We start from the raw sequence: 23,319 nt of genomic DNA, 5'->3' as shown, positions 1-23,319 counted from the left end.
CTAGTCCCACTAAGCGCAAACTGGATGGGATGGCGTATCTCTGCAGAATGCTGTGGTAGCCATGCTGGTTACAGTAATTGTGCCTTGAATTCTAAATGAATCAGTGTCACCAGCAAAGCACCCCCACACCCGCACACCTCTTCCTCCATGCTTCCCGGTGGGAACCACACATGCGGAGATCATCCATTCACCTACTCTGCATCTCACAAAGACACGGCGGTTGGAACCAAAAATCTCAGATTTGGACTCATCAGACTAAACAATGGATTTCCACTGTTCTAATGTCCATTGCTCGTGTTTCTTGGCCCAAGCAAGTTTCTTTGTATTATTGGTGTCCTTTAGTAGTGGTTTCTATGCAGCAATTCAATCATGGCCTGATTTACACAGTCTCCTCTGTACAGTTGATGTTGAGATGTGTCTGTTACTTGAATTCTGTGAAGCATTTATTTGGGCTGCAATCTGAGGTGCAGTTAACTCAAATGAATTTATCCTCTGCAGCAGATGTAACTCTGGGTCTTACTTTCCTATGGAGGAAATTTTCCAGATTGACTGACCTTCATGTCTTAAAGTAATGATGGACTGTAATTTCTCTTTGCTTATTTGAGCTGTTCTTGCCATAATATGGACTTGGTCTTATCTTCTGTATACCACCCCTACCTTGTCACAACACAACTGATTGGCTCAAACGCATTAAGAAGGAAAGAAATTCCATAAATGACCTATTAACAAGGCACACCTGTTAATTGAAATTAATTCCAGGTGACTACCGCATGAAGCTGGTTGAGAGAATGCAAAGAGTGTGCAAAGCTGTCATCAAGGCAAAGGGTGGCTACTTTGAAGAATCTCAAATATAAAATATATTTTGATTTGTTTAACACTTTTTTGGTTACTACAGGATTCCATATGTATTTTTTCATAGTTTTGATGTCTTCACTATTATTCTACAATGTAGAAAATAGTACAAATAAAGAAAAACCCTTGAATGAGTTAATGTGTCCAAACTTTTGAATGTTACTGTATGTTTCCCATACCAATAAAGCTCTTTAAATTTCAAATGAAATAGAGACAGAGATAGAGGGGGGAAAGAAAGCCATTGAGGAAGGCATAGTGTGTGTGTGTGTGTGTCTTTGTGTGTGAGAGAGAGATTAGTCAGGAGGCATTGTTGATATAAGAAAAGCCGTTAAAACACACTATTCCTCCATTCCTTAACTATTTCTCCTCCATGTCTCTCATACAATGCTCAGAGCTACATCTCTAATCTACACAGAATTCCACCTGTCATAAACCTTGTACATATTTACAGCTCATACATTATTTATGAACACCAATTTTACTCATCTCGTTACAGTGCCAGTCTAATGCAGTAGTGAATGATGACATCATGTGGCCAGACCGGAGCTAATCTCATTAGCATATTGAGCAGGCAGGTGGCTGGAGAGACTCTATGGCTCCTGTACTGGAGGCTTCTGTATATGGAGAAAATACACACTAGAGCTCCCAGTCTCTCTGTCCTCTGTGCAATTCTCTCACAACAGGCATCCTGCTGTACGATTCCAGGAATTCCAATCAAAGGTGAAAATGATTGAAACAACACGCTGTTTCATTTTTATCCAGGGAGACTTGCCAGGTATATCATTTTTATCCAGGTAGACTTGCCAGGTATATCATTTTCATCCAGGGAGACTTGCCAGGTATATCATTTTCATCCAGGGAGACTTGCCAGGTATATCATTTTCATCCAGGGAGACTTGCCAGGTATATCATTTTTATCCAGGGAGACTTGAAAGGTATCCATTTTCATCCAGGGAGACTTGCCAGGTATATCATTGTTATCCAGGGAGACTTGAAAGGTATATCATTTTTATCAGGTAGACTTGCCAGGTATATCATTTTCATCCAGGGAGACTTGCCAGGTATATCATTTTCATCCAGGGAGATTGCCAGGTATATCATTTTTATCCAGGGAGACTTGAAAGGTATATCATTTTCATCCAGGGAGACTTGCCAGGTATATCATTTTTATCCAGGGAGACTTGCCAGGTATATCATTTTTATCCAGGGAGACTTGAAAGGTATATCATTTTTTCCAGGGAGACTTGAAAGGTATCCATTTTCATCCAGGGAGGAGGTATATCATTGTTATCCAGGGAGACTTGAAAGGTATATCATTTTTATCCAGGTAGACTTGCCAGGTATATCATTTTCATCCAGGGAGACTTGCCAGGTATATCATTTTCATCCAGGAGACTTGCCAGGTATATCATTTTTATCCAGGGAGACTTGCCAGGTATATCATTTTTATCCAGGGAGACTTTTATCATTTTCATCAGGGAGACTTGCCAGGTATATCATTTTCATCCAGGGAGACTTGCCAGGTATATAATTTTTATCCAGGGAGACTTGAAAGGTATATCATTTTCATCCAGGGAGACTTGCCAGGTATATCATTTTCATCCAGGGAGACTTGCCAGGTATATCATTTTTATCCAGGGAGACTTGCCAGGTATATCATTTTTATCCAGGGAGACTTGCCAGGTATATCATTTTTATCCAGGGAGACTTGCCAGGTATATCATTTTCATCCAGGGAGACTTGCCAGGTATATCATTTTTATCCAGGGAGACTTGCCAGGTATATCATTTTTATCCAGGGAGACTTGCCAGGTATATCATTTTCATCCAGGGAGACTTGCCAGGTATATCATTTTCATCCAGGGAGACTTGCCAGGTATATCATTTTCATCCAGGGAGACTTGCCAGGTATATCATTTTTATCCAGGGAGACTTGCCAGGTATATCATTTTCATCCAGGGAGACTTGCCAGGTATATCATTTTTATCCAGGGAGACTTGCCAGGTATATCATTTTCATCCAGGGAGACTTGCCAGGTATATCATTTTATCCAGGGAGACTTGCCAGGTATATCATTTTCATCCAGGGAGACTTGCCAGGTATATCATTTTTATCCAGGGAGACTTGCCAGGTATATCATTTTCATCCAGGGAGACTTGCCAGGTATATCATTTTCATCCAGGGAGACTTGCCAGGTATATCATTTTTATCCAGGGAGACTTGCCAGGTATATCATTTTCATCCAGGGAGACTTGCCAGGTATATCATTTTCATCCAGGGAGACTTGCCAGGTATATCATTTTTATCCAGGGAGACTTGCCAGGTATATCATTTTTATCCAGGGAGACTTGCCAGGTATATCATTTTCATCCAGGGAGACTTGCCAGGTATATCATTGTTATCCAGGGAGACTTGCCAGGTATATCATTTTCATCCAGGGAGACTTGCCAGGTATATCATTTGCCAGATTGATTTGTTTGACTTTGAAGCGAACATGTAATTTCCACTAAAAAACCTGAGACCTTTTGATGATGTCATATCTGAAATGCGGCCAATTCAGTAGTCTTCAACGATAAAAATGTTGGAGAGTGTGATATCTGTTTGTTTGATTGTACGGTCAACTCAGCGATCAATGGCCATGAGGGGTGAGTCACAGTGGAGTCAGTGAGTTGGCGCCTCACCAGAGCTGCAGCCTGCAGTCTTCCACCCAATCAGACAAACAAACGATAGTCTTCAACCAATCAGAGCTGCAGGATGTAGTCTTCCATCCAATCACAAACTGTTGTGTTCCAACCAGAGCAGATCCAGATGACTCCAGACTCCCTGTGCAGCTGGTCTGCCAGTGTGAGTCACGTTTGGGCAAACCCTCACCAAAACATTCCTACTCACTGATCATAGGACTGTACAGAAGGGGACATGTGTGTATTTTGATGGAGGTAGGCAGTTGAGGGGGACTGATATGTAATGTAATAATAATCTGATATTACAGTTGAAGTCAGAAGTTGACATACACCTCAGCCAAATACATTTAAACTCAGTTTTTCACAATTCCTGACATTTAATCCCAGTACACATTCCCTGTTTTAGGTCAGTTAGTTACTTTATTTTAAGAATGTGAAATGTCAGAATAATAATACAGATAATTATTTCTTTCATCATTTCTTTCTTTCATCACATTCCCAGTGGGTCAGTAGTTTACTCAATTAGTATTTGGTAGCATTGCCTTTAAATTGTTTAACTTGTGTCAAACATTTCAGGTAGCCTTCCACAAGCTTCCCACAATAAGTTGGGTGAATTTTGGCCCATACCTCTTGACAGAGCTGGTGTAACTGAGTCAGGTTTGTAGGCCTCATTGTTTGCCCACACATTTTCTATAGGATTGAGGTGAGGGCTTTGTGATGGCCACTCCAATACCTTGACTTAGCTGTCCTTAAGCCATTTTGCCACAAGTTTGGAAGTATGCTTGGGGTCATTGTCCATTTGGAAAATGTATCCACATAATTTTCCCTCCTCATGATGCCATGTATTTTGTGAAGTACACCAGTCCCTCCTGCAGCAAAGCACCCCCATAACATGATGCTGCCACCCACGTGCTTCATGTTGTGATAGTGTTCTTCAGCTTGCAAGCCTCCCCCTTTTTCCTCCAAACATAACGATGGTCATTATGGCCAAACAGTTCTATTTTTGTTTCATCAGACCAGAGGAATTTCTCCAAAAAGTACGATCTTTGTCCCCATGTGCAGTTGCAAACCGTAGTCTGGCTTTTTTATGGTGGTTTTGGAGCAGTGGCTTCTTCCTTGCTGAGCGGCCTTTCAGGTTATGTCAAAATAGGACTCGTTTTACTGTGGATATAGATACTTTGTACCTGTTTCCTCCAGCATCTTCACAAGGTCCTTTGCTGTTGTTCTGGGATTGATTTGCACTTTTCGCACCAAAGTACGTTCATCTCTAGGAGACAGAACGCATTTCCTTCCTGAGCGGTATGAAGGCTGCGTGGTCCCATGGTGTTTATACTTGCGTACTATTGTTTGCACAGATGAACAGGCACTTGGAAATTTCTCCCAAGGATGAACCAGACTTGTGGAGGACTACCATTTTTTCTGAGGTCTTGGCTGATTTCTTTAGATTTTCCCATGATGTCAAGCAAAGAGGCACTGAGTTTGAAGGTCGGCCTTGAAATACATCCACAGGTACACCTCCAATTGACTCAAATGATGTCAGAAGCTTCTAAAGCCATGACATAATTTTCTGGAATTTTCCAAGCTGGTTAATGGCAGTGTATGTACACTTTTGACCCACTGGAATTGTGATACAGTGAATTATATGTCAAATAATCTGCCTCTAAACAATTGTTGGAAAAATGACTTGTGTCCTGCACAAAGTAGATGTCCTAACCGACTTGCCAAAACTATAGTTTGTTAACAAGACATTTGTGGAGTGGTTGAAAACAAGTTTTAATGACTCCAACCTAAGTGTATGTAAACTTCTGACTTCAACTGTATATGATAAGTATACACTAGAGTACATGATATCTATGGCGGGGTAATAAATGGTCAGCATGTAGTATGGAGAAGAAATGCATGGAGGTTTGAGGAGTATGAAGGGAAAAGAACACTACCTTCCACAGCAAAAAGAAGTGACCACATCAAAAGATTTATGAAAATGGAAAAGCAATTCCATGAGTGAAACAGTGAGTGAGTTGTTCATTCTACCACTTACAGCTCTCTGGATAACAGACGTTTCTGAATAATGAATCTATGATTCAACCAATGTTTTCCCACACCCTTAGGACACGTTCAGTTTGTGTCGAATCACTGGTTGAATCATGATCGGATGTTGACCATTCAGATTTATATATGCTCTCGGCATTGCTCAAATCCTGTGTGTGATCCTTCAAGGAGTGCAGGTTCCTTATCCTCAAACAGAAAGAAAGTACTATAGGTTGTTAACATAAAGCCCAATGTATGGTAGAAAAGACAAGTGCTTGTGTGGGTCGCAGGCTGCAGCGTTTCAGAAGTGGAGTGGTGCATAACGTCTACCAATGACACTTGTCTTTTATAAAATACATTGGGCTAAATGTAGTTTATTTGTGCTTACAGAATCAGTTATATTCAGAGAGATGTAGCCTATGTTGGCCAAATGTTTGCGATTGCCTGCCGATTCGCCCATTTAGGTGATGTGTATGAGAACACGTTTCCCAAGGGTCTGTCGGTTTGTCAAGTGTGTCATCTGCTGCTGCCTGTCCTCAAAAGCATCCTTAACCTCATGACCTCACCACTTCAAACACCTCACAATCTGGGTTGAGTAGGCAGAGGGAAGAACAGACCAAACACACAGGACCCGTTTCAGCATTTAATACATCATAGGGCATGGTTTACAAAGTTAACCTTTCAGCAGTGGCCTTCTCACTGGCCCAGGAACATTGACAAACCATGCCATTTAAACTGAAACTAACAACCGAAGTAACAAAAAAAGGCACAGGCGGAGAGGTGGTGCAGGCCTGGAGTCCATCTTGTGTTCCCCCATACTCCCAGAACCCACCATACCTCTGGACTGCATCCCTCCGCTGGGGGGGGACACACTTCAGAGAGAAACACAACTTAACTACAATTCAGGTGTTCAATCAATTAGTCAATGAACTAATAACATGACTAACTTGATTACAGAGCAGTTAGTCACACCTGTGACACAAACTTATGATCCCTCAGGCCAAACTAATTCAGTGGTTGGTACACACACCTGCTCCCAGACATTCCTCTCAGCAGTGCTTGCTGCAGTTCTGTTTAAATGGGATTTGGTATGTTTAAACAGCAGATCTGTTCTACCACAGCTTCAAACGGTCCTGGAGACAGTCTAATGGATGCTCACCTTAATGAAGACCTTGGGGAGCAATTCATGATTTTTGCCTATTCAGAACCATTGGTATATGAATCAACAGCCCATTTTATAGGCTCAAGAGTCTAGAAACAGATGGAAGGACTCAATTTAAAACCGTTACTGTTTTCTTAGTCTGCCCGGGACTCGACTCCTGTCAGGGTTACCAATTACGTAACGGTAACTCGCTCTGGAACCGAGAGACCAACGGTATCTAATTTCTATCTTATGGAGTTCAGGAGAGGAGGAGCAAACCACTAGCCATGCTGCACTCCAGCTTTTGGTCCCGTCTTTGTTAGCTGAGGGAAGTCTCTGCCTCACTTTCCCTTTACCAGCGGAGGCGAGTTTGGTAGTCTATTCTCTCTTTTTTGGGGGTGAGCCTTTCTTCCGCCTCTTTCCGTCCTCGCTCCTGTCGCCGTCCGACTAAGTGGAAGGAAGAAGCATATCTGTTTTTACGGAGGAAATACCTGCCTGCTCGTCCTGCACCCATGAATTCGGATATAAATGTGTACCTCGGCCGGGACAAAACGGGCATCATGCGGAAGAGAGCGCTGCTCCTTCGGAAAGGGTGCAGTTTTGAGATTAGTTCGAGGTAGGTGACGCATGGGGTGATGGGGGCTCATTCTGGGTATAAACTCGCGGCTCACCACTCCGCGCCATTCGAAACGGGTTATGATCTGGCTTCCCGTAACATTTGAAACGGCACATGTTTGCTTGGGAAAAGTGACCCTTGATATATACCGAACCTATCTCTCCGTGGACTGCGGTTGTGGTGTTTTTTTTTGGCATAAGTGAACGTGCTCCTCCAGAGCTCGAGGAATGCCCAAAATAAACATGCGGGTTCAGTCTGCGAACTGCGAACCCGGTCTATTACGTTAGCCTACTGTCAATTCGAACTGATCAATGTTTCATTGTATTCTACAGTTAACTGCAGACTGTGGGATTTTGTGAAATGTCTGTGGCATTGCTGAATTTTATTTAGATGAGCATGAAACGTTAAAACCGAACATGCGTTTCAATGCGTACTGTCTTTTTGGATGTTGTGTTATTTATAATCGAGCTAATGAAATTTTCTCCACAACTGTGCGCCCATATTTTGGACCGTTACGCATGGGTGTCTGTCACTTCTGGTGGTGCAAAAATCACTATCTGGTGCACTGTTATCAATGTTATATATTAGCCTACAGCAGTAATCCATGCGCTCTGTGTGTGGTTCATCGATCGGAGAGGCGCACAGATCAGCCTATTATCAGTTCATTCGAGGTGCTCCCACGTGGAGAGGGCACCGACAAGCACAGCATGACGGGGTGAGTTGTATGCTGTGCACACCCGAAGGGACTCTCCATTCGGGAGTCCACCACTCGTCGACGCAGGGGGTTCTTAGAGCTGCAACTAGCCCCGGTCATAGACTGCCTGTCTGCTGTCTTGCGCATCAAAGGTAGCGGGGGGGGGGCGAAGAAAATGTCAAGTGTTCTCTTCGCCTGCCAGTTTGTAGTACCAGACTGTAGGCTACATACCGTTACCCACAGTATGTAGCGCACAATATGCATATGGTACATGTATCTACACTGGACAGAAATGCACACCGTTGATCTTCAACTGTGGAATAGAGAGGAATTCTGGTCTTATTTATAGCCTAACACTCACTCACGTTCACTTATTGTCAAGTTCACTCCCCGGTCTCGTCGCTAGATGGCACCCATAACTCCCTTCCTCACTGTCAGCCATGGCACTGATTAGAAGTCTGTCAAATACATTTGATTACATGGTCATTTTATCCGTCCCCCACACAGTACATAGCCTAATATAATCAGGTTTTGATGGTGTACATAACTCAAATGCGACTAACAGATTTATTGTCAATGGTCTTTTGTGGTTTAGACTAATATTTATGCTGTCCTGGGCTTCAGTGTCCATATCTGTGACATAAGGTCATGTTTACATTTTATATCCTCTGCACTGTTGCCAAAACTTTCATTCAGATAAATATTTTAATTGCATACCTTATTTTATATGTAAATGTGTGACCTTCTGTTTTTACCATGCTATCTATCTATCTATATATATATCTATCAAAAGTTTGGACACACCTACTCATTCCAGGGTTTTTCTTTATTTTTACTGTTTTCTACATTGTAGAATAATAGTGAAGCCATCACAACTATGAAATAATAATAATATGGAATCATGTAGTAAACAAAAAAGTGTTAAACAAATCAAAATATATTTGAGATTCTTCAAAGTGGCCACCCTTTGCCTTGATGACAGCTTTGCACACTCTTGGCATTCTCTCAACCAGCTTCATGAGGTAGTCACCTGGAATGCATTTCAATTAACAGGTGTGGCTTTTTAAACGTTCATTTGTGGTATTTCTTTCCTTAATGCGTTTGAGCATACAGAACAGGTTAACAGAACAAATCCCTATTTGTAAAAAAAAGTCCATATTATGGAAATAACAGCTCAAATAAGCAAAGATAAACAGTCCATCACTATTTTCTTAAGACATTTTCTTAAGACAATCTGGAAAATTTCAAGAACTTTGAAAGTTTCTTCACTGGCTCTCGTGAGAACAGCCACAGAAAAGGAAGACCCAGAGTTACCTCTGCTGTAGAGGATACGTTCATTAGAGTTACCAAATTAAAGTTATCAAACGCTATGATGAAACTGGCACTCATGAGGACCGCCACAGGAATGGAAGACCCAGAGTTACCTCTGATGCAGAGGATACATTCATTAGTTACCAGCCTCAGAAATTGCTGCCCAAATAAATGCTTCACAGAGTTCAAGTAACAGACACATCTCAACTTCAACTGTTCAGAGGAGACTGCGTGAATCAGGTCTTCATAGTCGAATTGCTGCAAAGAAACGACTACTAAAGGACACCAATAAGAAGAGACTTGCTTGGGCCGAGAAATGCAAGCATTGGACATCAGACCGGTGTGTCTTTGTGAGAAGCAGAGTAGATGAACAGATGATCTCCATGTGTGGTTCCCACCGTGAAGCATGGAGGAGGGAGTGTGGGGGTGCTTTGCTGGTGACACTGTTGATTTAATTAGAATTCAAGGCACACTTAACCAGCATGGCTACCACAGCATTCTACAGCGATACGCCATCCACTCTGGTTTGCGCTTAGTGGGACTATCATTTGTTTTTCAACAGGTGCCAACAAGTGCTCAACATATGTGAGAAGTCCTTCAAGACTGTTGGAAAAGCATTCCTCATGAAGCTGGTTGAGAGAGTGCCAACAGTGTGCAAGGCTGTCATCAAGACAAAGGGTGGCTACTTTGAAAACTCTAAAATCAAAATATATATTGATTCATTTAACACTTAAAAAAATGTTTTTATTACTACATGATTCAATATGTGTTATTTCATAGTTTTTATGTCTTAACTATTATTCTAGATTGTAAAAAATAGTTAAAATAAAATAACCCTTGAATGAGTAGGTGTGTCCAAGTGTTTGACTGGTCCTGTATATTTGTATAAACGACTTTAGTGCATTCTTGTTTTTCTCAGAGTCGTATGTGTGTGTGTCTGTAGACATGTTCGAGGTGTCGGAGGTCTTCTGTGGGTGGGTCGCACTTTCAGAATAGAAGCATGCATAAGCAATGGTGTGTGGGCGCAATGGGCACATCTCTCTGTGGAGCACTTACTTTCAAATTACAGCCTTCTTCGTATAAGTTGATTTATTCTCTGTACTCAGAGAGAGTGTGTGTGTACTCAGAGAGAGTGTTCATACTCTGCTCAGAACTCAGTGCTAGATTGTAGAGACCTGTGAAATAGTCCCTCTCAGACCGGAGGTAATTAAAGATGATCAGAAGAGACCCTGGGCCCCAGACTGGGGCTCTTATGTGCTGAAATATTTTTTTTTTTTTTTTCGATGTCTCACAAGGACCCTCAAGATACCTGGAGATCAACAGATTTTGTCCATGTGGAGTTTGTCTGTGTGCTCTTGAATCCACACACGCAAGCACCCACACACACACTTGCACACACAGCCTGTGTACACACACGCACACACACACAGACTCCAAGCCAGACAAATAGCCAGGCTAACAAGGACAGAAAGAGAGCGAGCAAGACACACTTGTGCTGAACGGGCAGCAAATACTGCATCCAAACGGGCAGATGGACCAACACAAACACACACACGTGACATTCAGACAACACACAGTATAGGCTGCATGGTTGATATGTAGCTTGGCTTGCTTTATTGACAGATTATGTAGCTTGGTTTGCTTTATTGACAGATTATGTAGTTTGGTTTGCTTTATTGACAGATTATGTAGCTTGGCTTGCTTTATTGACAGATTATGTAACTTGGCTTGCTTTATTGACAGATTAGGTAATTTGGCTTGCTTTATTGACAGATTATGTAGCTTGGCTTGCTTTATTGACAGATTAGGTAATTTGGTTTGCTTTATTGACAGATTATGTAGCTTGGCTTGCTTTATTGACAGATTATGTAGCTTGGCTTGCTTTATTGACAGATTATGTCATTTGGCTTGCTTTATTGACAGATTATGTAGTTTGGCTTGCTTTATTGACAGATTATGTAACTTGGCTTGCTTTATTGACAGATTAGGTAATTTGGCTTGCTTTATTGACAGATTATGTAACTTGGTTTGCTTTATTGACAGATTATGTAACTTTGCTTGCTTTATTGACAGATTATGTCATTTGGCTTACTTTATTGACAGATTATGTCATTTGGCTTGCTTTATTGACAGATTATGTAGCTTGGCTTGCTTTATTGACAGATTATGTCATTTGGCTTGCTTTATTGACAGATTATGTCATTTGGCTTGCTTTATTGACAGATTATGTAACTTGGCTTGCTTTATTGACAGATTATGTCATTTGGCTTGCTTTATTGACAGATTATGTCATTTGGCTTGCTTTATTGACAGATTATATGACTTGGTTTGCTTTATTGACAGATTATGTCATTTGGCTTGCTTTATTGACAGATTGTGTAACTTGGTTTGCTTTATTGACAGATTATGTCATTTGGCTTGCTTTATTGACAGATTATGTCATTTGGCTTGCTTTATTGACAGATTATGTCATTTGGCTTGCTTTATTGACAGATTATGTCATTTGGCTTGCTTTATTGACAGATTATGTCATTTGGCTTGCTTTATTGACAGATTTTGTCATTTGGCTTGCTTTATTGACAGATTATGTCATTTGGTTTGCTTTATTGACAGATTATGTCATTTGGCTTGCTTTATTGACAGATTATGTCATTTGGCTTGCTTTATTGACAGATTATGTCATTTGGCTTGCTTTATTGACAGATTATGTCATTTGGCTTGCTTTATTGACAGATTATGTCATTTGGCTTGCTTTATTGACAGATTATGTCATTTGGCTTGCTTTATTGACAGATTATGTAGCTTGGCTTGCTTTATTGACAGATTATGTCATTTGGCTTGCTTTATTGACAGATTATGTAGCTTGGCTTGCTTTATTGACAGATTATGTAGCTTGGCTTGCTTTATTGACAGATTATGTCATTTGGCTTGCTTTATTGACAGATTATGTCATTTGGCTTGCTTTATTGACAGATTATGTCATTTGGCTTGCTTTATTGACAGATTATGTCATTTGGCTTGCTTTATTGACAGATTATGTCATTTGGCTTGCTTTATTGACAGATTATGTCATTTGGCTTGCTTTATTGACAGATTATGTCATTTGGCTTGCTTTATTGACAGATTATGTCATTTGGCTTGCTTTATTGACAGATTATGTAGCTTGGCTTGCTTTATTGACAGATTATGTCATTTGGCTTGCTTTATTGACAGATTATGTCATTTGGCTTGCTTTATTGACAGATTATGTCATTTGGCTTGCTTTATTGACATATTATGTCATTTGGCTTGCTTTATTGACAGATTATGTCATTTGGCTTGCTTTATTGACAGATATGTAGTTTGGCTTGCTTTATTGACAGATTATGTAGTTTGGCTTGCTTTATTGACAGATTATGTCATTTGGCTTGCTTTATTGACAGATTATGTAGTTTGGCTTGCTTTATTGACAGATTATGTCATTTGGCTTGCTTTATTGACAGATTATGTAGTTTGGCTTGCTTTATTGACAGATTATGTAGTTTGGCTTGCTTTATTGACAGATTATGTCATTTGGCTTGCTTTATTGACAGATTATGTCATTTGGCTTGCTTTATTGACAGATTATGTCATTTGGCTTGCTTTATTGACAGATTATGTAGCTTGGCTTGCTTTATTGACAGATTATGTCATTTGGCTTGCTTTATTGACAGATTATGTCATTTGGCTTGCTTTATTGACAGATTATGTCATTTGGCTTGCTTTATTGACAGATTATCTAGTTTGGCTTGCTTTATTGACAGATTATCTAGTTTGGCTTGCTTTATTGACAGATTATGTCATTTGGCTTGCTTTATTGACAGATTATGTCATTTGGCTTGCGTTATTGACAGATTATGTAGTTTGGCTTGCTTTATTGACAGATTATGTAGTTTGGCTTGCTTTATTGACAGATTATGTCATTTGGCTTGCTTTATTGACAGATTATGTCATTTGGCTTGCTTTATTGACAGATTATGTCATTTGGCTTGCTTTATTGACAGATTATGTAGCTTGGCTTGCTTTATTGACAGATTATGTCATTTGGCTTGCTTTATTGACAGATTATGTCATTTGGCTTGCTTTATTGACAGATTATGTCATTTGGCTTGCTTTATTGACAGATTATGTCATTTGGCTTGCTTTATTGACAGATTATCTAGTTTGGCTTGCTTTATTGACAGATTATGTCATTTGGCTTGCTTTATTGACAGATTATGTCATTTGGCTTGCTTTATTGACAGATTATGTCATTTGGCTTGCGTTATTGACAGATTATGTAGCTTGGCTTGCTTTATTGACAGATTATGTAGTTTGGCTTGCTTTATTGACAGATTATGTAGTTTGGCTTGCTTTATTGACATATTATGTCATTTGGCTTGCTTTATTGACAGATTATGTAGTTTGGCTTGCTTTATTGACAGATTATGTCATTTGGCTTGCTTTATTGACAGATTATGTCATTTGGCTTGCTTTATTGACAGATTATGTCATTTGGCTTGCTTTATTGACAGATTATGTCATTTGGCTTGCTTTATTGACAGATTATGTCATTTGGCTTGCTTTATTGACAGATTATGTAGCTTGGCTTGCTTTATTGACAGATTATGTCATTTGGCTTGCTTTATTGACAGATTATGTCATTTGGCTTGCTTTATTGACAGATTATGTCATTTGGCTTGCTTTATTGACAGATTATGTAGTTTGGCTTGCTTTATTGACAGATTATGTAGCTTGGCTTGCTTTATTGACAGATTATGTAGCTTAGCTTGCTTTATTGACAGATTATGTCATTTGGCTTGCTTTATTGACAGATTATGTCATTTGGCTTGCTTTATTGACAGATTATGTCATTTGGCTTGCTTTATTGACAGAATATGTAATTTGGCTTGCTTTTTTTAGACAGATTATGTCATTTGGCTTGCTTTATTGACAGATTATGTCATTTGGCTTGCTTTATTGACAGATTATGTCATTTGGCTTGCTTTATTGACAGATTATGTCATTTGGCTTGCTTTATTGACAGATTATGTACCTTGGCTTGCTTTATTGACAGATTGTCTGGTTAATATATAGCTGGTTGAAGCAAATCATATCTTGCTTCCCTCGCTGTGTTAACAGCATCCACTAACAGCTTGGCTTTACTCTTTTAAATAATTCAGATGTTGAAGCATTAAAATCCCATTTGGAGACATCCCCAAAGCCTTTGAGAGGAATCTACTCCAGAAGTACTTCTCTTGCAGACCAGGGTTCAAACTATATTAAATATTTCAAATACTTTCAGGGTTTACAGTACTTTAGTCTGCCTCAAGTGCCAAATGGGTGGGGTTTAAACTCTTCAGACTATTTTATTGGTTCAATTTTGCAAGGCAAGCTCAATCAAACACAGCTAACGTATTTGAAATGATTTCCAGTAGTATTTGAACCCAGGTCTGTTCCCAAGATGTCTCCCCCAGATGTTCGAGCCAGTCTAGTCTAGGCTGTCTGCTGAGAAGAGGCAGTCAGGGGCCTATTCCCCCCAGTCTGATAAAAATAACCCATGACACAACCCTCCTGCTTCAATTCAACTACCACAGACCTACACATGAACACACTCCAGAAGCTGTGTGTGGGGGGTGGGGGCTCTCTGTCTGCATGCGGGGAGGGGCTCTCTGTGTGTGTGGGGAGGGGCTCTCTCTCTGTGTGTGGGGGGAGGGGCTCTCTCTGTGTGTGTGTGGTGGGGGGGGCTCTCTGTCAGTGTGTGTGTGTGGGGAGGAGCTCTCTGTGTGTGGGGAGGGGCTCTGTGTGTGTGTGTGTGGGGGGAGGGGCTCTCTCTGTGTTTGTGTGGGGAGGGGCTCTGTGTGTGTGTGGGGGGGGCTCTGTGACCCCTGTGTGATATGACACTAATAGAGGGACAGCTAGACTGGACTGCTCCCCACAGGGTGATCAGATGCCCTTGACCTCAGATTACTGACCCATCATCACAGCCCTGACACACACACACACTACGGTTAGATTAGTGTGCCAATCTGTCCCTGTAATAGCCTACTGTGTTGATGTTGACATTAATACATAATCAGACTATCAGAAGCCTGAGAGAGGAAGAGATGAGCTACATATTGATAGCCTGGGGGATGACAGACTGTTCCTGCATTAGCCACCTGCACTAAAACCAACCAGTAAAGGTCTATACATCATGGAGTTACACATTTTTCTGAAAAGGGATAATGAAAGGATATTACTAGCTAGAGCCAACCACCATTTCACAATTGCTTGTTGAATACTTCCATACAGCCAATAGAAAATATGTTACCACACCTCCATCAAAACTGCTATTTCCTGTGTTAGTCTATGCAGTCAGCTCAGTACCATTTTCCCATGTTATCAGCCAGTCAGTAGCACTGAGTAATAGGGCTGGGCGATATGGCAAATAAATTATCACAATATCTATATATTTTTTTCATTCAATAACGATAATTATCACAATATTAATCAAATCATGTTTAAAAGGTGCATATCTGCTTCAGACTCAAGAATGCCTGAACAAACCGTTGGGCCAGTAACCGAAAGGTTGCTAGATTGAATCTCCGAGCTGACAAGGTAGAAATCTGTTGTTCTACCCCTGTACATGACAGTTAACCCACTGTTACTCAAGAAGAAGAAGTTGTTCTTAACTGACTTGTGTCGTGACGTTGTATTGGTTAATGTGGCGACTGCTGCTCATTGAATGATTAGTGGTTTATAATTGTGTGATTAAATGAATCAGGCAGTTATTCACTCATTAACCTGGGACACCATGGGAAATGTGGTTTTATTGAGTTTCTATTTCCCAAATTAACTCAAAAGAATATCAGAATATCGATTTTAAAACAGTCGCTAATTAATCAGTTACCTCTACAGTCTCATTCTGAACGTCGCATAATCTGGGAATCTGCACGGACCCGGGTCTCACCAATGAGTTCATACCACACCAATTTTAGTTGATTATTTATTTACTAACAAGCTAAAATGATAATATAAGATACACATACACAAAAACACAGTTTAGGCTATTGATTAGAACTTAGTACAACGGGCCAACACATTATGACGTGTGTTACCCAAAATGGGGATTTAAAAGAGAGAGAACAAGAGAAAGTACACGAGAGAAATATACATTTGGGTGCATTTGTCAGCTATGCTTATTTTAACCCTATCCTTGTCCCGAACTGCCATTCTTATGTGTCAGAATATAATGATGTAATTACGTGTTGGGTCTCCGATGGGGTTTTCGGCTTCTCGGATGGCGCACTCTGATTGTCCTTACGATGTCAGTGTCCTTTGTATTATTGTCTGTTTCCTCGCCATTGTTCTGAAAGGGGTCTTCTGAGGACAGCCAGCATGTAGCTCAGGGCTCACAGCGTAGGAATAAAAGCAGTGTAGATGCACGATTCAATGAAGAGTGGTGACTGGGTGGCCGGTTCTAAATTCACCCTCTTAGACGCAGCGACTCACCCGTAGCATGGATAGAAGAAGGTTCCTTTGTCTTCAACCTCGTGTTACGTTTGGGGTTTGTTGACTACTCATCCGTAGCATGGATAGAAGAAGGTTCCTTTGTCTTCAACCTCGTGTTACGTTTGGGGTTTGTTGACTACTCATCCGTAGCATGGATAGAAGAAGGTTCCTTTGTCTTCAACCATCCGTAGCATGGATAGAAGAAGGTTCCTTTGTCTTCAACGTTTGGGGTTTGTTGACTACTCATCCGTAGCATGGATAGAAGAAGGTTCCTTTGTCTTCAACCTCGTGTTACGTTTGGGGTTTGTTGACTACTCATCCGTAGCATGGATAGAAGAAGGTTCCTTTGTCTTCAACCTCGTGTTACATTTGGGGTTTGTGACTACTCATCCGTAGCATGGATAGAAGAAGGTTCCTTTGTCTTCAACCTCGTGTTACGTTTGGGGTTTGTTGACTACTCATCCGTAGCATGGATAGAAGAAGGTTCCTTTGTCTTCAACCTCGTGTTACATTTGGGGTTTGTTGACTACTCATCCGTAGCATGGATAGAAGAAGGTTCCTTTGTCTTCAACCTCGTGTTCATCCGTTTGAAGGGTTTGTTGACGTAGCATGGATAGAAGAAGGTTTGTCTTCAACCTCGTGTTACGTTTGGGGTTTGTTGACTACTCATCCGTAGCATGGATAGAAGAAGGTTCCTTTGTCTTCAACCTCGTGTTACGTTTGGGGTTTGTTGACTACTCATCCGTAGCATGGATAGAAGAAGGTTCCTTTGTCTTCAACCTCGTGTTACGTTTGGGGTTTGTTGACTACTCATCCGTAGCATGGATAGAAGAAGGTTCCTTTGTCTTCAACCTCGTGTTACGTTTGGGGTTTGTTGACTACTCATCCGTAGCATGGATAGAAGAAGGTTCCTTTGTCTTCAACCTCGTGTTAAGGTTCCTTTGTCTTTCAACCTCGTGTTACGTTTGGGGTTTGTTGACTACTCATCCGTAGCATGGATAGAAGAAGGTTCCTTTGTCTTCAACCTCGTGTTACATTTGGGGTTTGTTGACTACTCATCCGTAGCATGGATAGAAGAAGGTTCCTTTGTCTTCAACCTCGTTCCTTTGTCTTCAACGTGTTACATTTTGGGGTTATCCGTTTGAAGGGTTTGTTGACTACTCATCCGTAGCATGGATAGAAGCATGGATATGGATAGAAGAAGGTTCCTTTGTCTTCAACCTCGTGTTACGTTTGGGGTTTGTTGACTACTCATCCGTAGCATGGATAGAAGAAGGTTCCTTTGTCTTCAACCTCGTGTTACGTTTGGGGTTTGTTGACTACTCATCCGTAGCATGGATAGAAGAAGGTTCCTTTGTCTTCAACCTCGTGTTACGTTTGGGGTTTGTTGACTACTCATCCGTAGCATGGATAGAAGAAGGTTCCTTTGTCTTCAACCTCGTGTTACGTTTGGGGTTTGTTGACTACTCATCCGTAGCATGGATAGAAGAAGGTTCCTTTGTCTTCAACCTCGTGTTACGTTTGGGGTTTGTTGACTACTCAGACCTTGGCTGCAGCTCGGGTCACTTAGTCTCACATGTACATTTTTAACTCACATGTCTTATACCCTCAGGTCAGAAGTGGGCGTAACCACCTTTAGGGCAATTCTCTGGACGCACCAAGTTACGAGGCAAGGTCTGGATTTCACTCAGATCCAATTTAGACAACTAACTTCACATTTCATCTTTACCAAAACATTCTCTTTGATTTGGACATTTTCCACCCAATGTACAATGTATAAACATCAAGCGTATACTAGGACTCTTAAATGTACACTGTTTTCGTTATAACGTCGTCCTTTAACCTTTAATAACAAAACAAAAATGACATTAATTTTCATATTCCAACTTTCGTCATTACCACCATTGTGGCTGACGAAACTCATTGTCCCAAAGTCCATTTATTGTCATTACCACCATTGTGGCTGACAACTCATTGTCCCAAAGTCCATTTATTGTCATTACCACCATTGTGGCTGACGAAAACCCATTGTCCCAAAGTCCATTTATTGTCATTACCACCATTGTGGCTGACGAAAACCCATTGTCCCAAAGTCCATTTATTGTCATTACCACCATTGTGGCTGACGAAAACCCATTGTACCAAAGTCCATTTATTGTCATTACCACCATTGTGGCTGACGAAAACCCATTGTCCCAAAGTCCATTTATTGCATGTTAATGTTCTGAAGCCGGTTCTCCATAGTGAGAGGACAAAGGAATTGTGTCTGCTTCCTTAGATTTACAATGGGTGTGAGGTGTCATAAAAAAAATCTTCATACCCCTTGATCTCTTCTCCTCTGGTGGGTGTGAGAGATCTCTCTGTAGGATTGTGGTCCCTGGTAACCTGAGCCGAGCAGGACAGTCATGACACTTGCCTCGTTAATAAAGGTTATATATTTTTTTAATGATGTGAGTTACATAGAACAATTTTCCTTCAAGTATAATTTTATGTTTGCAGCCAGGGAGCATGTACCTGGGGTCAATGAAATTGATAACCCTCTTGAAACCTTCCTTTTTGACTGTGCTAATTGGTAGCATGTCCTTAGCAATGCATATTAGCATTTGTGACGTCTTTTTAATGCTTGATTGTATGGCATAAGCGATGTCAGTGTTGACTGCTTTGGGCAAACATCCCTAGATTGGCTGGAGCTTGAGGGGCGTTTATCAATACCGTGGCGCAATCTCAAACTTCCTGCATGTTCCAAAGAGTGATTTTGCTTCAGATGTTGAAAAAGGTCTGTCGTATTACCAGACTTCTTCGCCACCTGTCTACGGCACAATTTGCACCAAACATTGCTCTGCTCTTTGTCGGACTTCAAGAAGCCAAACCACTTCCAAATTACTGAAACAGTTTAACTCTTTTTATCAATAATTTATTAGTTGAAAGCGGCTCCTTTCCATGGCTATCACTGCCACTGTTTTCACCTACATCACTCATTTTTCGTGGTTAACAGTGGCTACTCCATCACTCAAGGTTTTAAATGGTTTTTAGGGCACATTGTCACTTCTCCGCACGTTCCTGCTGTGTCAGAAGGGAAATGTGTTAATCTTCTTATAGTGCTCTAGTAACACCAGCTGCCTAACATACCTTTCCTTAAATGATCTCCAAAATGCTTTCCTTATTGATCCCCTATGTCTCAGACTTTCACCACATCAATTTAGTGTATCCTGGGGGCACACATTAGGGCACACAATGGAAAACGTTTTAAAATGCTTTGCTACGCTAAGCGGTTGTCCAGGTAGTCCCTCCCTGTTTTAGTATGTTTTTTTCCAATTGTTGGCTAATGAACATGACACGGGTATTTCATCTTAAGAGAATCACAGTATATTCCTTGTCTGTGTATGGACGGAGTCATGCAGGAATACCATGTAATCTCTTTTCGCAATATGTGGACAAATAGAAATGATTAAGCAGTGAAAACATATTCTGTCATTTTGACCAGTACATCCTACTGAAACTCTTCTCTCTCTCTCTCTCTCTCTCTCTCTCTCTCTCTCTCTCTCTCTCTCTCTCTCTCTCCTCCCACAATATCCTCAGAGAGAGGTTTCATTAAAGTTGATTTACTTTGAAAAATTATCTATGTCTATATAAATCTTTCCAGCTGACAAACAGTGTTGTGTAACCAACCACAGTACAGTACAGGGGAATCCACTCTCACTTGTGACAGCATGTTGGGTTGAGAACAAAACAGCCAGAAAAACAGTCAGAATACTGGATCCAGATGGGGTTGAATCATCTGATCATCGGAATTATTGGAACATTTACTTTCCGATGTTCAAATCCCGTTCACGCGTGCTCCTGAGTAAAACATGTTAGTGAGAAAGTAATGTTATGAACTTTCCCAGTCAGAAAGATAACAGGTAGTTTCAGAGGGAGTGCACAAACACAGTTTCCCAGACATGCTGTGACCCTGTCGGTAAGAGTGTCTCAAATTGGCTGCGCCTGTGGCGTCTTGCCTGTGTGAGCATGTCGTGACCTCCGATGGAAGGAGGTATGATGGGGTGTTGTGACAGCTCTCTGACTCGCAATCTGTCATTGTGTTTATATTGCTGCTCTAGTGGGAAACTGCATCATATAGTAGACAGACAGAGAAAGGGGAAGTGTGTGTGTGTGTGTGTGTGTGTGTGTGTGTGTGTGTGTGTGTGTGTGTGTGTGTGTGTGTGTGTGTGTGTGTGTGTGTGTGTGTGTGTGTGTGTGTGTGTGTAATGGATGGAAAGTGTTCCATATTACAGAGCAGAGCATCACTATATTTGACAGCTCTGTGTTTGTGTAAGTGGTTTGAGTTTCATGTTTGCATGATATTTGATACTGTACTGTACCTGAATTCACCCATGTGAGGGTTGTGTGTGTCTGTGTCTGCCAGTGTGTGCGAGCGTGGGTGCACAGCAGAGGAGGCTGGTGGGAGGAGCTATTGGAGGACAGGCTCAATGTAATGGCTGGAATGGTATAAAACACATCAAATATATGGAAACCACATGTTTGACTCCGTTCCATTAATTCCATTCCAGCCATTACAATGAGCCCATCCTCCTATAGCTCCTCCTACCAGCATCCTCTGGTGCACGTGCATGCTTTTGTATTTGTGTGTGTTTGAGTGTGTATCTTAGTCCTTAGTGTGTATCGTAGTCCTTCTGTAGCTCAGTTGGTAGAGCATGGCGCTTGTAACGCCAGGGTAGTGGGTTCGATTCCCGGGACCACCCATACGTAGAATGTATGCACACATGACTGTAAGTCGCTTTGGATAAAAGCGTCTGCTAAATGGCATATATTATATTATTATTATTATTATCTTTAGCCTTTGACTCTGACATGTTCTCTTGGCTAAATTCCCAATCTGTCCCTCATACCATCATGGCCACCTAATCATCCCCAGTTTCCAGTTGGCTCATTCATCCCCCTTCGTCTCGTTGCTGTACTTACCTGGTAAAATTAGGGCTCTTGTCAAAAGTAGTGCACTATATAGGGAATAGGTTGTAATTTGGGACAAGTCAGCCCCAGAGAGGGCTCACTGAGCTCAGATAAACACAGGACCATAATCACTGCCATGTGTGTCTTCAGCAGAAACAGCCCACCAGTCAATACAGCCCGCCAGTCAATACAGCCCGCCAGTCAATACAGCCCACCAGTCAATACAGCCCACCAGTCAATACAGCTTACCAGTCAATACAGCCCACCAGTCAATACAGCCCGCCAGTCAATACAGCCCACCAGTCAATACAGCCCACCAGTCAATACAGCCCACCAGTCAATACAGCCCACCAGTCAATACAGCCCGCCAGTCAATACAGCCCGCCAGTCAATACAGCCCGCCAGTCAATACAACGTACTAGTCAATACAGCCCAGCAGTCAATACAGCCCACCAGTCAATACAGCCCGCCAGTCAATACAGCCCACCAGTCAATACAGCCCACCAGTCAATACAGCTTACCAGTCAATACAGCCCACCAGTCAATACAGCCCGCCAGTCAATACAGCCCGCCAGTCAATACAACGTACTAGTCAATACAGCCCAGCAGTCAATACAGCCCGCCAGTCAATACAACGTACTAGTCAATACAGCCCAGCAGTCAATACAGCCCAGCAGTCAATACAGCCCAGCAGTCAACACAGCCCACCAGTCGATACAGCCCAGCAGTCGATACAGCCCAGCAGTCGATACAGCCCAGCAGTCGATACAGCCCAGCAGTCAATACAACGTACCAGTCAATACAGCCCAGCAGTCAATACAGCCCAGCAGTCAAATACAATGTACCAGTCAATACAGCCCACCAGTCAATACAGCCCAGCAGTCAATACAACGTACCAGTCAATACAGCCCAGCAGTCAATACAGCCCAGCAGTCAAATACAATGTACCAGTCAATACAGCCCACCAGTCAATACAGCCCTCTTGATTACAGCCCTTTTGATTACAGACGTCTCTCTTGATTACAGACATCTCTCTTGATTACAGCCCTCTTGATTACTGACGTCTCTCTTGATTACAGCCCTCCTGATTACAGATGTCTCTCTTGATTACAGCCCTCTTGATTACTGACGTCTCTCTTGATTACAGCCCTCTTGATTACTGACGTCTCTCTTGATTACAGCCCTCCTGATTACAGACGTCTCTCTTGATTACAGCCCTCCTGATTACTGACGTCTCTCTTGATTACAGACGTCTCTCTTGATTACAGCCCTCTTGATTACAGCCCTCTTGATTACAGACGTCTCTCTTGATTACAGCCCTCTTGATTACTGCCCTCTTGATTACAGACGTCTCTCTTGATTACAGCCCTCTTGATTACAGCCCTCTTGATTACAGACGTCTCTCTTGATTACAGACGTCTCTTTTGATTACAGCCCTCCTGATTACAGACGTCTCTCTTGATTTACAGCCCTCCTGATTACAGACGTCTCTCTTGACTACAGCCCTCCTGATTACAGACGTCTCTCTTGATTACAGCCTTCCTGATTACAGACGT

General features: G+C 41.6%; 1 protein-coding gene and 1 long non-coding RNA gene across 4 annotated transcripts in view; one reads left to right on the top strand and one right to left on the bottom strand.

Annotated features, from left to right (window-relative positions):
* The first annotated feature begins 6,724 nt into the window (after nt 1–6,724).
* garnl3 (GTPase activating Rap/RanGAP domain like 3) overlaps nt 6,725–23,319 on the top strand; it is a 243,644-nt gene continuing 227,049 nt past the window's right edge. Inside the window, exon 1 of the mRNA XM_052525397.1 lies at nt 6,725–7,317. Coding sequence (XP_052381357.1) covers nt 7,214–7,317 — 104 coding nt within the window. The 5' untranslated portion in view covers nt 6,725–7,213. The remainder of the gene's footprint in view (nt 7,318–23,319) is intronic.
* Nucleotides 17,084–18,138, bottom strand: LOC127931770 (uncharacterized). 3 transcript variants are annotated; one of them, XR_008142862.1, is made up of 3 exons: nt 18,035–18,138; nt 17,450–17,737; nt 17,084–17,170 (listed from the first exon to the last, which is right to left on the bottom strand). It is a non-coding gene; the product is annotated as an uncharacterized LOC127931770 (long non-coding RNA). The 3 variants fall into 3 exon arrangements; XR_008142861.1 differs by lacking the exon at nt 17,084–17,170 and adding an exon at nt 17,227–17,313; XR_008142863.1 differs by lacking the exons at nt 17,084–17,170; nt 17,450–17,737 and adding exons at nt 17,227–17,313; nt 17,767–17,838 and having other exon boundaries at nt 18,035–18,129.

This window comes from Oncorhynchus keta, chromosome 9, assembly GCF_023373465.1.
Source record: "Oncorhynchus keta strain PuntledgeMale-10-30-2019 chromosome 9, Oket_V2, whole genome shotgun sequence".
Classification (NCBI taxonomy): domain Eukaryota; kingdom Metazoa; phylum Chordata; class Actinopteri; order Salmoniformes; family Salmonidae; genus Oncorhynchus; species Oncorhynchus keta.
Note: the sequence above shows the minus strand (reverse complement) of the source record. Positions and strands in the feature narration are given on the sequence as shown.